Consider the following 15,652-nt stretch of genomic DNA (forward strand, 5'->3'; position numbering starts at 1 on the left):
ATCGTCCTGGGGCTTCCCTTCCCTTCCCTCCCTCAGTAGGGCAGAGGTGTGGTCAGCTGAATGCCAGCAGGTGCTGTGGGTATGAGAAGGGAAGGGACAGCTCCGAGGACAGGGTGGGCACAGTTGGTTCTCAGAGGTCCGGTGTGTCCTTAGCTTTGGGGCCCAGGGTAGGATTGGAGAAGGCAATGCTCGGGGCGGGCAGGCCAGGCAGAGGTTTCCAAGCAGGACTTTAGGCCACCAGCCTCACACACCGTTCCTTCCCTGACCCCTCCAGGCTGCCAAGCTGAAGGCCAGACTGACCCTGATGGAAGGGTGGCTGCAGGGGTCAAACTGTGGCAGGGGACCACTGGACATTCTACAGGGAGAGGCCCCACGGGGGGACGTCTACCAGGGCCACCCCCTGCTGCAAGGTACAGTGGGAGAGCAGAGTGGGAGACTGGGAGGCAAGGGGAGGGGGCTGGCTGGTCAGATGCCCCCTTTGGAGCCCTTCAGTCTGACCTCAGTCGGGTTCACCCCTCGGAGAACTCACTTGCTGGGAGAGCCTGTCTGACCTCCCCAACTAAGTGAGTTCCTCCTGCTATGTGGTCCCGTCATCCCACGGACCTCTCTTTCAATATCCCTCACCCAGTTGTATTCTGTAGCTTTATTAACATCAGCCTCTGACTATAGCCTCGGTCCCCATGCCCCCTGCGCCACCTAGACTGTACCCATAAGCTCAGTCAGGACAGGGTTGGGTTTATTCGTTGAGTCAGTCACTCAACAAATAATCATTGGGGCGCTGTCCCAGGTGCTGAACAGGTAAAGTTCCTGCTGTCTTTGACTGTTGGCCGTTTTGCCCACTGCTGTATCCCCAGCATAGAAAATAAATGGGTAAATAAGAAAAAAGATTGTCATTAAGTCCACGTGGAATTTGTCCCTGGGACACTGAAATTTAGGAGCATCAAGCGTGAATTGCTTATTTTGTTAAATTTCGTGTTCACAAGCACCTGTACTCCTGTAGCAGCCATAGGTGAGCTGAGCACCTGTTTGCAAGACTAACAGAATAGGGAGCTATCAGATGCTGTGCGTTAAAACGCCCACACTGAGCCACGCTACGAATTACAGAGCTGACTCAAGGCGGGTTTTACTGCTGTCTCAGGTTCAGGAATTGTTCGCTGTGGATCTAGAAGGCCTGGATTCCTTCCAGCCCTTCCTCTGTGGCTGACTTCCTGTTTGGGGAACCTTGGGTCATGATTTGCCATCTCTGGGCCTCAACCTTCGCACCTGTAAAATGGGGAGGCCTTTCCTTTGGAACCAGTGCTCAGGCCTGGTGATGGAGTCAAGCTGTGCCCAGGAGGAGTAGAGGACACAGATGGGGCCCCTTGAAGGTGCAGGCTTTATAGTGAAATCTCGACTGCTCTGTGACTCCTGGACTCTGGGCTTTCTGCAGGGGCCCAGGAAGACTTCCTGGAGCAGGTGACAGGCCTTGAGGGTGCTGTGAAGGCTGCCCGAGAGCAGCTGCGGGCACTGAGCAGGAATGCCCGCTGTGCCCAGGCCAGAGCTGAGAAGACCTGCGTCCAGCTGGCAGACCTAGAGGCGGTGCTGGAGTCCTCAGAAGAGGAGATTCTGCATGCAGCCACCATCCTTGCATCTCTGGTACCCCAGGGGACCCCTCCCCAACTCCTCCCCTCTACTGAGCCTGGGGCATGCCCCCACCCCCTGCTTTGGGAGGCTCAGTTTTCTCATCTGCAAAATAGCGGTCACACAGTGCCTCCTCTGCCGATTCAGTGAGATAATATTTGCAAAGAACGAGTCGTATTCCAAGTAGACAGTGAATGCCCAGCAAGTGGTAGGCGTCGTTACTGTTATTTCCAAGCTCTAGGGCTCCGCCCACTGGATGCTGACTTTGTGGCTGGCTCTGAGCGTTTATGAAATAAGTGGCATGGCCCAGGTCTGCCCAACAATTTAGCCAGATGTAGGCCCTGCCCTTCAGGGATGGACCGTCAGTTTCCTCCTATTTCTCTCTCTTCTCTAAAGGCGATTCCTCAGGAAGGGCTCGGCCAGCCCACCAACTGGAGCCACCTGGCCACAGAGGCCCGTGCCCTCGCCAGGAGGTGAGCCCTTATGCCCCGGGAGCATGGTGAGGTCCTGGCCACACAACCATGAAGGGAGACCAGCCCTTCTGCTGGGGGCTTCCAGGGTCAGGGCCAGCCCCATAGGTATCCCCACCCCGGGAGTTGGAATCACTTGAGTACAGAGCTGAAGTGTCATCGCCGTGGGAAGGAGAGGTGTGCAAGGACGGCATGAGATGTGGGGGTCAGGGTGGGGGTCTGCTAACATTGGTCGACTGAAGGCATCTGAGAGCCTTCACTGGCTTTTTTTTATAACAGCTTTACTGAGATATAATTCACATGCCATGCAAGTCAACCAGTTAAAGTACAATTCAGTGGTTTTCAGTATATTCACAGAATTGCACAGAATATGCACAGAATTGTGCAACCATCTCCGCAATCAGTTTTAGAACATTTTCCTTACCCCAGAAACAAGTACCCATTAGGCATCTCTCCCCATTCCTCCTCACCCTCCTCAGCCCCTGGTAACCACTGATCTACTTTCCGTCTCTATAGATTTGCCAATCTGGACATTTCATATAAATGGAATCATACACATGGTCTTTTGTATCTGGCTTCTTTCATACAGCATAATATTTTCAAGGTTCATGCACATTGTACCATATATCAGTACTTCATTTTTTTTACAACCAAATAATATTCCATTGTACGAATATGCCACATTTTGTTTATCGAGTCATCCGTTGATGGACATTTGGGTTGTTTCATCCACTGCTTTTAAGAAGCAGCTTAAGATCCTAAAGACACAAGCTCTGAAGCAATTTGTCCCTTTAGCTGTACTTTAGGGACTGTAGACCCATTTTACAGATGAGAAAAGAGACTCAGAGAAGTAAAGTGACTTGCTTAAGGACACGGGGTTAGAAGTGATAGAGCCAGATTCAAACCCAGGCTGTCTTTTCTATGCTGTCTTTATTAGGGTAACCATATAATTTATTGTCCAAGCTGAGATTTTATGTGTGATAAAAGGCCCTATTATTTATTATGCCAGGACAACAGGCATAAACCCTATATAACAGGAACAGGGGCCTGGGTCCCCTTCCCATCAGTCTTCACTGTGTGTCAGGCAGAGGGAGGAGAGGAGCCTGGCACCCGTGGCTGTACTCTCTTTGGGACAGCAAGAGGCCCATGCGGTGGCGGGGGCGTGGGGATTGGGCCCAGGCCACCTTCTGTGTCAGCTCCTGGTGATGGTCGGGCGGGTATTGTTACACAGTCACAGGGACACCACCACCAGGATTGAGACCACTGCTCGGAGGGCCCTGCTCACCTCCAACAGCAGTTATGCGCTTCTCTGGAGTCTGGTGGAGGGGAGAACAGCCCTGGAGGCCCAGCAGGAGCTAGAGGACAGGTGAGGAGACCTCCCAGGTATGGGTAGGAGCTTGGGTTGGCTTCCTGAAGCTGGCAGGGCCTGGTCAGAGGCCGCTGGTTCCGGAACTGGCTTCCTTCCCTTGAGTCCTGATGTTCTTTGGGGCGGGGTGCGATGCCTAGGGTCTTGGGCCTGCTTGGTGGTGCGTTAGAGGAACCCACTCATGCCGGGGTGCAGCTCAGCCTCTGGAGAGAAGGAATGAGAACTTAAACAAGGAGGACCCAGATCAGCACATCCTCGGCCCCCTGAAGCTCCCCTGCCCCTCCCCAGACCCCTGGGGAGCTCCTCTCAGGCACCAGCTTTCTTCTTGGCCTCTGCTTCTCTGCTGTGGGTGGCCCCCTTGTATCCAGCTCATTCAGAGGGTCAGTGGAGACCCACCAACGTCTCACTGAGCCCAAGTGGATTTCCTAGATGAGAGAATCTGATTGGCCCAGCTTGGGTTAGGTGGCCAGTCCTGAGCCAATCGGTATGGCTGGGTGGATCACATGGCCCACTCCCAGGGGCAGGGGGGCTGGCTCTCTGTAAAGGGGTGAGGGATGGGAGGCACCCTGGCGGGGTGGGGGAGGGTGGGTCCAGCAGTACCCATGGTAGGGGCAGCTGGGTGGGGCAGGGTGTGGACAGCTGGACAGGAAAGCTGTCCTAGTTGATTGATTACAGCATTTCAGGGAAAAAGGGCCCCAGAACAGTCAAGCAGCCCAGAGGTCTCCATTTACCTGGAGAGCAACATGCCCAAGGTCACTCAAGGGCATCAGGGCCTGGGCCGCTATCCCTCCAACAACACCAGGCATTTTCCTCTTCATGATTCATCCAGAGGAGCCAAACATTTGCAAAACATGTGATTCTCAAGTGGAAACCAAGCGGGAGCTCCTTCAGAAAAGCGTGATTGAATTAAGTGAATGAGGAAACAAGAATGCAGTCCCTCGGCTGCCTTTCCCATTCATTAGACAGCTGCCGAGCAGCGGCCAGTTTCCGAGGCCAGCTGCTGGGTACCAACTCCGCAGATGGCGGTTCTGCCCGAGAAGTTGCCAGAGCCCCTTCAACCGGGGCCTCCAATGGGGGGTGGGGCCGGGACAGCAATGGGGAGGGATGGCCTACATCCTGTGCCTGGACCATCCTGCCTCTGTCTCCTCCCAGGTACCAGGAGGTACACGCGGCCCAGAGGGCGCTGGGCACGGCCGTGGCAGAGGTGCTGCCTGAAGCTGAGAGGGTGCTGGCCGCCGTGCAGCAAGTCGGCGCAGATGCAGCCCAGCGTCTGGCCTCACCGGCTGCCCCTGCGGCACCGGTCAGCTCAGCTGTCCTTGGAGCTCTGCACGCGGTGGTTGTGAGGGAGAATGTGGCAGCTGGGAAACCAGTGGGGCCCAGGCAGAGGCAGAGGACGTGGCTTATTTCTAACTCTCTGGCAGTTGATTAAAAGATCTCAGCCAATCTTTGTTGTTGATTATAATGATAATATCAAGGCCGAGGCCTCTCCTTCATCATAGTGGCATTGGCAATGACACCAGATGGACATGGGGCCAAATCCCAGCTCCGCCACTCTAGCTCTGTGACCTTGGCAAAGGACTTCCCATCCCTGTGCCTCGGTTACTTTGTCCGTCTGTCGGCTGGAGCTCACCCATTTGGTTGTTTCAGGGCTGCATCCATGAGGGGCCGGAGGGGATTCGTGAGTAATGCCCTCATCCTCTATGTGCCCGTCACCCTATGCTCCTCACCTCTGGATAAATCAGCTCATCAAGTCTTCTCAGTAATCCTGAAATTCCAAAACTTGGGAGCTAAACTTTTAAAAAAAAGACTAAACTTATAGAAATGTATCTGGGGCCCAGCCTGCCCAGGACTGACTGCTCCCAGGCTGTTTACTCAGGGTGTTTGATCCTCCCGCTGTGTGTGAAGGAAAATGTAGGTAGTGACATGTTTGGCCCTGAGCACTGCCCCAGATACTGCTGAGGGCATTAGGTAATAAGCAGTCCCCACAGGAAATTCTGAATTCAGAAGTACGTCCGGCCCCAAGGTTTCAGCTAAAGGATTGTGAGCCTGGGGAAGGAAACGCAGGTCAGGGAGGTCAGCTGGGTTGCCTGAGTCTGTGCTTCTAGAAATTGCCGGGGCTGGAATCAAACCTCAAGTGACAGCTTCCCCAGTCTGGCTTCTCTCGCCCTGGCCCCTCTGCTTCTTAGGGTCCACGTGCAACCCTGCCCCCCACAGTCCCTGCCCCTGGGCTTCTCCCACCCAGTAGAGGACCTGCCCCTCGGACCTTCCCATCAGGCCTTGTCTGAGCCCTCCATCTCCCGGCAGCCTCAGAAGTCCCAGGCCAGGACCCTGGGCCTGAAGGTGCAGGCCCTGGAGAAGATGGTCACATCGAGAGAGCGCATGGTCACCGAGGCTGCCCGGGCCCTCCAGGCCACCGCCCAGGCCGTGCTGCACAAGACGGAGCCCCTTATGCAGGTGGGCTCTTGTCCTTTGAGGCAGCACCTGGAGAAGGTTGGGGCTGCCCCAGGCATGATCTGGGCTCAGGGGTTGCAGGGGGAGGGAAGGGCAAAGACCAGAAGTAGTTCTTCCTACCCCTCCAGTGCCTTCCCCCAAATTCTAGAGAACCTCAGCTCGTGCCAAGGCAGGAGGTCTTGATTTCCCGAGAAGGAGTAAAGGTGTGAGAGGAGGCAGGATGGACAGACAGACAGAGCCACGCCCACCACCCTTACTCAGTGTTAATTACAGCTGGGATGGGTCTCATTCACTTATTCTTGCATTCGTTAGTTCACTTGCCAGATAGTTTAGTGAGCACATATGTTGCTCTAGTGCTAAACCCCACTGTTTGGCATTTACAGCCCAGGAGGGGAGGCAAGGCTAAATAATCAGGAAATTCAAGAATTATGGGGTGAATTGAGCCCCAGCCAGTGGTTTCCAACCTATTAAAGTATAAGCACCCCTTCAACTGTTGTTTTTTTTTAAACTTTTCATCTTTTCATCTAGACTTAGATAGAGGTTGTGAAGAAAACACAAAGAAGTCCCATATACCCTTCACACAGATTCTCCTTCTGTTAATGTTTTACCCAACCACCTTACAAGGATCAAAATAAGGAAATCAACATGATATAATACAATGAGCTAATCTACAGACCTTATTCAAATCCCAGAAGTGGCTTATCCCATAGCCATCTTTTTTTTGGGGGGGTGGGGCACGGAAGATCTTAGTTCCCCGACCAAGGATCAAACCCGTGCCCCGTACAGTGGAAGTGCAGAGTCTTAACCGCTGGACCGCCAGGGAAGTCCCCTGTATCCATCTTTATTTTCCTCTTAAAGACAAGAAACAAGGCAGAAAGCTGTTGCCTGCATCCGAACAGCTGGGCCTGGTGCCTGTCACATACCGGGAGAGCTGTGCTGTGTCAGGGCCCCCTGGGGTGGTACCCATTGATTTAGTCCATCACCCTGGTCTGGGGCACAGATGAAGCCACAGCAGAGTCAGGACCAGACCCCAGTGCGCAGTGCCCCAACACAGTGCCTCCCACCTTCCTCTCCCATCCTGCTAGGCATTTGGAGTAAGACTTAAGACACAAGGGCTCCCAGGGCAGCATCTGGTGGCTCTTCAAACCCACATGATTGCGACTTCCCTGGCGGTCCAGTAGTTAAGACTTATCCTTCCAATGCAGGGTATGCAGGTTCCATCCCTGATCGAGGAGGTAAGATCCCACATGCCTCGCAGCCAAAAAAACCAAAGCATAAAACAGAAGCAGTACTGTAATAAATTCAATAAAGACTTTACCAAAAAAATTTTTTTAAACCCCGCATGATTGATTGATTGATGGATTGATATTCACACCACATAAAATTACCCATTTGAAAGTGTACAACACAGTGGCATTTAGCACATTCCCAATGTTGTGCAAGCACCACCTCTGTCTAGTTGCAAAACATTCATCACCCCAAAGGGTGACTGCTTATACCCATTAAGCAGTCACTCTTCATTCCTCCCTCCCCCCGGCCCCTGGCGACTGCCCATCTGCTTTCTGCCTCTATGGATTTACCTATTTCAGACATTTCATATAAATGGAATCGTGCCGTACGTGACCTTTTGTCTCTGGCTGCTTTCACTTACCATAATATTTTCCAGGTTCATCCACATCGTAGTTCCCTTTCATGGCTGAATAATATTCCATTATGTGGCTACACCACATTTTGTGTGTCTATTCATCCATCAAACCCGTATTCTTTAAGTATCCAGCCTTTTTTAGTGGCAATGGGGAAGAAACTAATTTTCTATGACTAAAAGTTGTATAATAAACAGATTCACTACTTCACATCCTCTGGCTGAGATGCAGCAGCATTCTGACAAGAAATTTTCAGTTGTCCATCTTTCTTTTAGTCCTTAGGTTCCAGTTTTCCTCTGAGCTTTTGTGAGACAGGTAACTTCTTGGGAGAGATATTCAAGGTTTAATATTGGTATAATAAAACAAATCAGATGTTCCTGGTAAACAGCATAATTCAGTGTCAGAGTTTTGGTGATGTTTTGGGACCTTGTACATGTGGGTTTGGTGCCCACCTGACCCCTCTCTGCCCAGCACACCTCCAGCACCACCTGAGCAGCCTCTCTCTTCTCTCTCCAGCTGCACCGGGAAGCCAGAGCTGCCCTGACCCGGGCTTCCTCATCTGTCCAGGCTGCCATGGTGACTGTCACAGGAGCCAGGACTCTGCTGGCTGACCTAGAAGGTATGTGTGCCCTGCTTAGCCCCGGGCTCATGGCTGCACAGATGCCGATGACAGACACCAGGACTCATGCCTCAGCCAGGGCAGGCTTGGCTTCTGGGGACAGAAGTCCAGTCATGTGGGCATAAGCCAAGGAGACCATTCCCTCTGCCTCTAAGGACCTCCCTCTCCTGTGGTTGCTTGTCCCTCCCCATCCCACATACCACTCACCAGGTTCTTGCCTAAGTGACCATCCATCATCAGACCACACGCAGAGCCCCTCAGGACCAGATGGGAAGAGAATCTGATGCCATCAGCTGTCCATCCCTGATCTAGGCCACTCTGGCTGGGGGGTCTGGTTACCTGGTACAAATATGGCTGCCCTGGTCCAACGTCCAGTGGGGCTATGGGAAGGGATGCAGCGTTTCTCTTTAGAACGTGGGTTGATGGGTTGATGCGAGTCCAGGTCTCTTTTGAGCTGTAGGAAAATGAGGCCAAGTGCCCCCATTTTACAGTTGGGTAGACCAAGAAAGGAAATTTTACTGAATGAAATGTGGAACAGCCCCTAGCCTGTAGGTGCTCTGCCAAGAGAGGATTTGTGTTCAAATAAGTTTAGGAAATGTCACGTGCTGTAGATCCCCCTGAGGCCTTTGCAGTGCACACCTGAGAATATTAAAGGCTCTGAGAAGTCCTTCAATAGAGAAACCGGGTTCACTTTATGTAAACTTAATTTCCCCTAGCATTTATCAACACCCTGTAGAATTAGGGCTCCCCAGTGTGCACTTTTTTTTTTTTTTTGGCTGTGTTGGGTCTTCGTTGCTGCGCACGGGCTTTCTCTAGTCGTGGCGAGCGGAGGCTGCTCTTTGTTGCGGTGCACGGCTTCTCATTGTGGTGGCTTCTCTTGTGTCAGAGCACGGGCTCTGGGCGCACAGGCTTCAGTAGTTGTGGCACGTGGGCTCAGTAGTTGTGGCTCGCGGACTCTAGAGCTCAGGCTCAGTAGTTGTGGCGCACGGGCTTAGTTGCTCTGCAGCACGTGGGATCTTCCTGGACCAGGGCTCGAACCCGTGTCCCTTGCACTGGCAGGCGGATTCTTAACCACTGTGCCACCAGGGGAGTCCCCCCAGAGTGCACTTTAAGAAATGCCAATTCTGTGTACAGGAAGCAAAGTAGATCTAACTTTTGGATTATCTCCATAGAATGATTATGTAGTATTATGTCCCTGGATATTAGACGGCTTGATTCTTTTTTTTAAAAATATTTATTTATTTATTTATTTATTGGCTGCATCAGGTCTTGGTTGCAGCACACGGGATCTTTCGTTGCGATGCATGGGCTTAGTTGCCCCGCGGCATGTGGGATCTTAGTTCCCTGCCCAGGGATCGATTCCACGTCCCCTACACTGGAAGGTGGATTCTTAACCACTGGATCACCAGGGAAGTCCCCTTGATTCTTTTTAAATTTTGACTTTGTCTACTATAATCAGTACTCCTTAGGATAAATTTCCCTTAGAATTTTATCTGGAAGGAAATGAAAACGTCTCTCTTTCTATGTAGAAGGAAACTACTTCTTATTAGATAATAAAAACCTATGTGAATCGTAGAATTTCTCTTTTTGTCTTGGCTGCTAGGAGGCTAAAAGGTAAATAGTGCATTTGGTACCTGCACTGTCATTATCCTAATTTTCTGGCACTTCTCACTCTTCATCGTCCCCCTAGTTACATATGGCCTTTGGTTTATCATTTTAATGGTCCAGTTTTTGGTCTGTTCATCACGATAAGCTGCCTCAAAGCCTATTTAGAAATGCGTGGTATGTAAAAACAACGAACTTAATGGATCTTTCTGTGTACTGTGCTATAGCTCCCATCTCTACCACTGGCCCAGGCATTGGCCACCATGTAATTCTGTGACTTTAGTAAGTATCATAATATAACATGAATCTTTACACTCACAGGGAAGTATGTCTCACTCATTTGTTTTCCCTGGGTGAGCCTGAGAAGTTTACACACAGATCTCAAGCATCTCATACTTCTGCTCATGTTGTCCAAGGGTCTGGGGTTGGTCAGACATCTGGCAGTGACCACCCGATGGGCTCTCCAGGCATGAGCCCAGCCCTCCTGACACAGCCTCGGCCGGGTTTACAGGAATGAAGCCAAGGTTCCCTCGGCCCAAGGACCAGGCCGCACTGAGGAGGAAGGCAGCCATCGTCCAGGACAGGCTCCTTGCAGACTCCAAAAAGAAGACCAAGCAGGTGGAGAGGATGCTGGGAAATGCAGCATCTATCTCCTCCAGTGCCAAGAAGAAGGGCAGGGAAGCCGAGCTGTTGGCCAAGGACAGTGCCAAGGTCAGGGCCACAGATGTGACTCCAGGGGCGTCCCTGCCTTCTGGGCCTGTGGGAGGACTGTCATAGAAGAGGTGCCCTTCTGTAGGGTAAATGCCCTTTCTGTATGCAATGCTGAATACTCTGCACTTACTAAGGGGTCCCAGGCTCTGAGCTCTGGAGCTTCACGCGGGTGACCCTGTTGATTCCGCATGAAAGAGTTGTCACTGCTGTCCCCATGGGACAGGTGAGGACCCTGACGCCCAGCCCAGTTCAGTAACTTAACATAACCAGGACTCACACCTCGGTCTGTTTGGCTCTACTCCCTAAACTTCTAGACTTTTCTTGTTTAATTAGGGCCAAATTTGAATCGATATGCATCTTCCCAGCACTGTCACTCAGGGCCCAAGTAAACTGCCTCTACAGCTTCCTAGAGAAAGTGCTGGATTGAAGGAGTCCCCAGGCTTGGTTTCTGGTCCTGCCATTTTGATTTTGGCCAGCTCCTCCTCTCTGCACCTCTGTTTCCCCACCTGTAAATTATTGGAATTTATCCTCTCGGGGGAGATGGGTAGTGTCCAGCCATCTGCACTTTGCCGGCATCTGGTACACAGCTGTTGAATGAATGAATGAATGAATGAATGATCTGGTGCATGAATCTATGACCACTTGGCGGGGCGGTCACCCTTTACCTCTAAAAGGAGTTTCTCCGCTCACACTCCCCTCCCTGTTGCTGCCGCCCACCCTGTAGCTCGCCAAGGCCTTGCTGAGGGAGGGGAAGCAAGAGCACCGCCGGGCTGGCCGGCTCTCCAGCCAGACGCAGTCGATGCTCCGACAGGCCTCCCAGCAGGTGCTAGCCTCAGAAGCACGCAGACAGCAGCTAGAAGCAGCTGATCGGGTACGTGTGCTGAGACCCCAGCACTGCTTCTCCCGCTGGTCCCGGGAGCCAGCCAGGAGCCGCTCAAGCTTTTCTTCTCTCCCCCCGCCCAAAAGGTGGGTGCCGGGCTGAGCGAGATGCAGCAGCAGATCCGGGAATCACGCACCTCTCTGGAGAAGGACATCAAAGCTTTGTCGGAGCTGCTTGCCAGGCTGGGTAAGGAGACCCCAAGGCCGGGCCCTGGCCCCCTGGGTCCCTGGTGCATCCCCGGGATCTTCCTGGGAGGCCCCGTCCTGGGGAAGCTTGCCCCCTAGCCCTCCTGTCTATGGCTCCCCCCATCCCGAGCCTTGTGGTCAATGACAAGCATTTGTAACCGCTCCAGGCCCCCCGGGGCGAGGCAGGGATGGTTTCCAGAAGCATGCTCACTCCGTGCCCCCAGGGGCTGCTAGTCAGGAGGAGAGGAGAGACACGGAGCACTCACCACCCACAGAACACCTGTAGGTGCCAGGTGACTAGGTCCGCCCTCAGTGGTGGAGGGTTTCAGAGAAGGAGAGACAACGTCACAGAAGCAAGTCTGGCATCGAGGATCAGGTGCTGGTTTGGAATCAGAGAGACTGGGATTCAAGTCTGGCACTTTCCCTTCCTTGGCTGTGAGACCTTGGGAAAGTCACTCCACCTCTCTGAGCCTCAGTTCCCCCACCTGGGAAATGGGAGTAACAGTGGGGTAGTTTAGAGAGTGCTTTCCACACTGTGCAGTGTGTGATGAGACAGTACATCGTGAAAGGGACAGCCCCCAAGACGTGGAGCCCTCAGAGCAGGGGCGAGGGGACAGTATCAGAGCAGTTAGGCTGAAATGAACAACAAGCAGTTTTAAAAGTTGGGGTAAAATACACAAAACATAAAATTGGCCATTTTAACCATCTTTCAGCGTACAGGTCAATGGCATTAGGCACAACATTCACCTGATTGTGCAGCCGTCGCCACCATCCATCATCCCAACATGAAACCCGTCCCCATTATACGCAAACTCCCCAATCCCCCCTCCCCCCAGCCCCTGGCAACCCCTGTTCTACTTTCTGTCTCTATGAATTTGGTACTGTAGGCACCTCACCTAAGTGGAATCATATAGTGTGTGTACTTTTGTGCTTGGCTTATTTCGCTTAGTGTAACGTCCTCAAGGTTCATCCATGTAACAGCATGCATTTCAGTTATCATGATCGATAAGACAAGGAAGAATCACCATGTTCTGCATTTTGGCTGGATGCCAGGCCTCCACTAAACTGTTCACACACATGATCTTATCTCATTTTAACTTTTGAGGGAAGGGTCCTTATGCTCTTGCTATTTTGCAGATGAGGAAACAACTAAGGCACAGAGAATTTAAATGATGTGCCCAGGGTCCCACAGCCGGTCAGTGGGGAGGCTGTGGCTCACACTCAGGTCTGACCGATTCAGAGTGCCCGCTCGTAGCCACAGGTCTATACCCGCAAGAACTCAGCGCACTGAACACGACGCCCAGCATGAAACAAACGCTCTATGTGGGTAAACCACTCTGGCCGTCGTGGTTGTCATTTATTCGTTCACATCGGCACTATGCTTGACTCGGGGGTGCAGGAGTGACCACGCACACCTAGACCCTGTCCCCGCCCCAGGAGACCCAGCTGGGCAGATAGAGTGGAGGCTGTAACCTCCTCAAAGGCCAGGCTGTTTGGACTTTCCCGTGGATGGTGGGACCTCTCCGAGTCTTGGCTGGGAGCAGGGCCTGCCCGTCAGCAGGGCTCAGCTTCGCTCTGCTTCTTCCTGCCCCGGGCTCAGCCCTTGCAGCCGCCTGTCCTCCAAACCAGCCTTCACTGCCCAGGAAACTCAGGGCCATGATGGGGAGCCCTGGGGCCCAGGGGGGTCCTGTGGGATTCGAAGCCATTTAGGATTTGTTGCTGTGACTCCAGCACTCTCCCACCTGGCTCAGCTGTCTTTCCATTGAATGCCACCTTAATGACAAGGTGACAAAGGCCAGGTGGGGGAGACAGCCCGTGGATTCCGTGCCACCATCACCAAGTTCGTATGTGAGCACCCGGCCCCACCCCCTCGTTTTACACTTGGAGAGGCTCCTCTGGGAAGTCCTAATGTGTGCGGGGCCAAGACTAGACCCCTGCTGCCTGCTTCCCAGGCCTGCAGCCCCTCCTGCCCCGTCTGCCTCACCCACCCTCATTCTGATGCCAGAAACCTTTCTTTTCACCCTGATGTCCCCGCATCCTGGCTCACAAGTGCCATCTGTACGTGTGGGCTCTCAGCGAATTGAAACGGTGTGTGGGAGCAGCAGGCATTATGGGGACCCCTCACGCACACACTGCTTTACAGATGAGGAAACTGGGGCTCAGGACTCACCCAAGGCCTTCATTTTTTAACAGTAATAGTAATAGCGACAACAAAAATTAACCGTTGCCCGGTGCCACCCAGGGGGAAAGTTCCAGGGTCTGCACATAAGCCCGGTGAGGTGCCCAGGCCAGGCCCTCACCTGCCTCACCACGCTGCCGTCTCAGTCCCTTGCCTTCCTGGTAGATCGTGGGCACTCGGGAACCTGGAGGGTTTGGGCTGGGGAGGGCTTCTGGGGCCTGCAGGGGAGGCAGCCCACCCTGAGGCTGTCCGTGCCCCTCCACAGGGACACTGGACACCCTCGGAGCCCCCGCCCGGGCCCTGAATGAGACCCAGCGGGCACTGGAGCGCCTGAGGCTGCAACTGGGCCCACCAGGGGTGCTGCAAGGGAAACTGAGGCTCTTGGAGCAGGAGTCGGAGCAGCAGGGGCTGCAGATCCAGAGCTTCGAGAGCAACCTTGCTGAGATCCGTGCTGACAAGCAGAATCTGGAGGCCATTTTGCATAGCCTGCCCGAGAGCTGTGCCAGCTGGCAGTGAGGGCTGCCCGGACCCACGGTGCCCCCGGCCCAGGGCATGCACGCCCAGGTGCCCCATGCAGGCACACTCCCCAGATCCTGCCGCCGCGTACCCTCCCGAGTGTGCGCCCACACCCCCTCCCCACCGGCAGGAGTGAGTGTGCATTCAGAGCTCACCCAGGCGGCTACGGTGTGCACACCCCCATCAGCGTGCCCTCCCACCCCATACGCACATACACATGCACAGGTACGTGCGGACATGTGCCCGTGTGTGCAGTGCACACGTGTGCAAGTCCATCCATGTGTGGTGCGCCCCTCTGGATGCTGGGGGTGTTTGTTATGTTAAATGCCCTGTGACACTGCCATACTCAGGCAGGGTTGGTACCTGGGAGGCTGGGACCGGGCAGGGTCGGGGGGCGGGGTCATCCACAGAGATCCAGGGCGGGTTCAGCAAGAGCCAGAGCCCCCAGTCCCAGCCCTGCCCTCTGTCCTGCAGCCCCCTGACCAATGTGTCACCCGCCACGAACACCCAGTAGCTCTGCATAGCTGAGGGACCAGGCAGGTCAAAAGACACAAGATTCCGGGGGGTTCTCAGCAAAGGAACCTGAGGCCCAGGGCTCCTGGGGCCGTGGTGCAGCCTGCTTGGCCGGCCAGGCCGTGGCCCACCCATGCAGGAGTATCCTTGGCTTTGTGGAATACTTCCTTCTCAAGATCCTGGAGCTGGGTCAAACTCACTGAAGGAATCACCTGCCCTAGGCCTGGTGCCCCTTTTGGGCCATGGCCTTGTGACCTGAGGGGGCCTGGGTCAGGGGGCTCAGACAGGTCGCTTGGATCTTCCCTTTGTGACCCTGCCAACCCTGGCTGGCCTTTGACCGATCGACACTTCCCAAACTGGCCCTGCAACCCTGTGGCCCCACCTGCCACACGGGAGGCCCTGCTGGGCGTGGACGCCTGGCTGCCTTTCTAGCCTGTCACGCTAGGGTCTCCCCCTGTGGCTAGGCCCTGCCCAGGGTTCCCGGCCTCTCCTCCTGGCACTCCTCCCCTTTCCCGGGCCCTCTTCCAGCAGACTGCGGGGCCTTGGCACTGGGAGGATGGGTGTCTCGGGGGGCCCAGCCCCTTCCCAGCGCTCTTCCTGCCCCCAGCAGGCGTGACAGGCAGCAGCCCAGACCATTTCTGTTTAACTAACTCTGTTTAACGTGGCAATAAAGGACCCCTTTACTCGCTGGTGGTGTGCCTTTGGTCCTCCGGTGCTGGTCGGCAGCAGGAGCCCCGGCTGTGGGTGCAGACTCACCACCTGGCTGTGGGTGCACATGCCCCACCCCCCCAGTGAGTCAGTGGCAGACGGTTCAGTGATCCCTGTCGGCCCCCATGAGGTAGAAGGAAGGTGACAAAGCTGAGCCCATCGGCTTTGCCAGTGTCTTCCCACTGG

At 54.1% G+C, this 15,652-nt stretch overlaps 1 protein-coding gene across 3 annotated transcripts in view; it reads left to right on the forward strand.

Moving 5' to 3' along the window:
• LAMC3 (laminin subunit gamma 3) overlaps positions 1 to 15,446 on the forward strand; it is a 60,975-nt gene extending 45,529 nt beyond the window's left edge. The window contains exons 18-28 of one of the 3 annotated variants that reach the window (XM_059925847.1): positions 275 to 410; positions 1,430 to 1,635; positions 2,017 to 2,093; positions 3,322 to 3,456; positions 4,609 to 4,795; positions 5,761 to 5,910; positions 8,067 to 8,169; positions 10,286 to 10,485; positions 11,210 to 11,356; positions 11,452 to 11,551; positions 13,995 to 15,446. In XM_059925847.1, the coding sequence (XP_059781830.1) occupies positions 275 to 410; positions 1,430 to 1,635; positions 2,017 to 2,093; positions 3,322 to 3,456; positions 4,609 to 4,795; positions 5,761 to 5,910; positions 8,067 to 8,169; positions 10,286 to 10,485; positions 11,210 to 11,356; positions 11,452 to 11,551; positions 13,995 to 14,245 (1,692 nt within the window). In that variant the 3' untranslated portion in view covers positions 14,246 to 15,446. Of the gene's footprint in view, positions 1 to 274; positions 411 to 1,429; positions 1,636 to 2,016; positions 2,094 to 3,321; positions 3,457 to 4,608; positions 4,796 to 5,760; positions 5,911 to 8,066; positions 8,170 to 10,285; positions 10,486 to 11,209; positions 11,357 to 11,451; positions 11,552 to 12,263; positions 12,640 to 13,994 lie in introns of those variants that run through there. The other 2 variants (XM_059925848.1, XM_059925849.1) reach the window with 2 other exon arrangements.
• The last annotated feature ends 206 nt before the right edge of the window (positions 15,447 to 15,652 follow it).

Source organism: Balaenoptera ricei, chromosome 6 (genome assembly GCF_028023285.1).
Source record: "Balaenoptera ricei isolate mBalRic1 chromosome 6, mBalRic1.hap2, whole genome shotgun sequence".
Taxonomy (NCBI): Eukaryota; Metazoa; Chordata; class Mammalia; order Artiodactyla; family Balaenopteridae; genus Balaenoptera; species Balaenoptera ricei.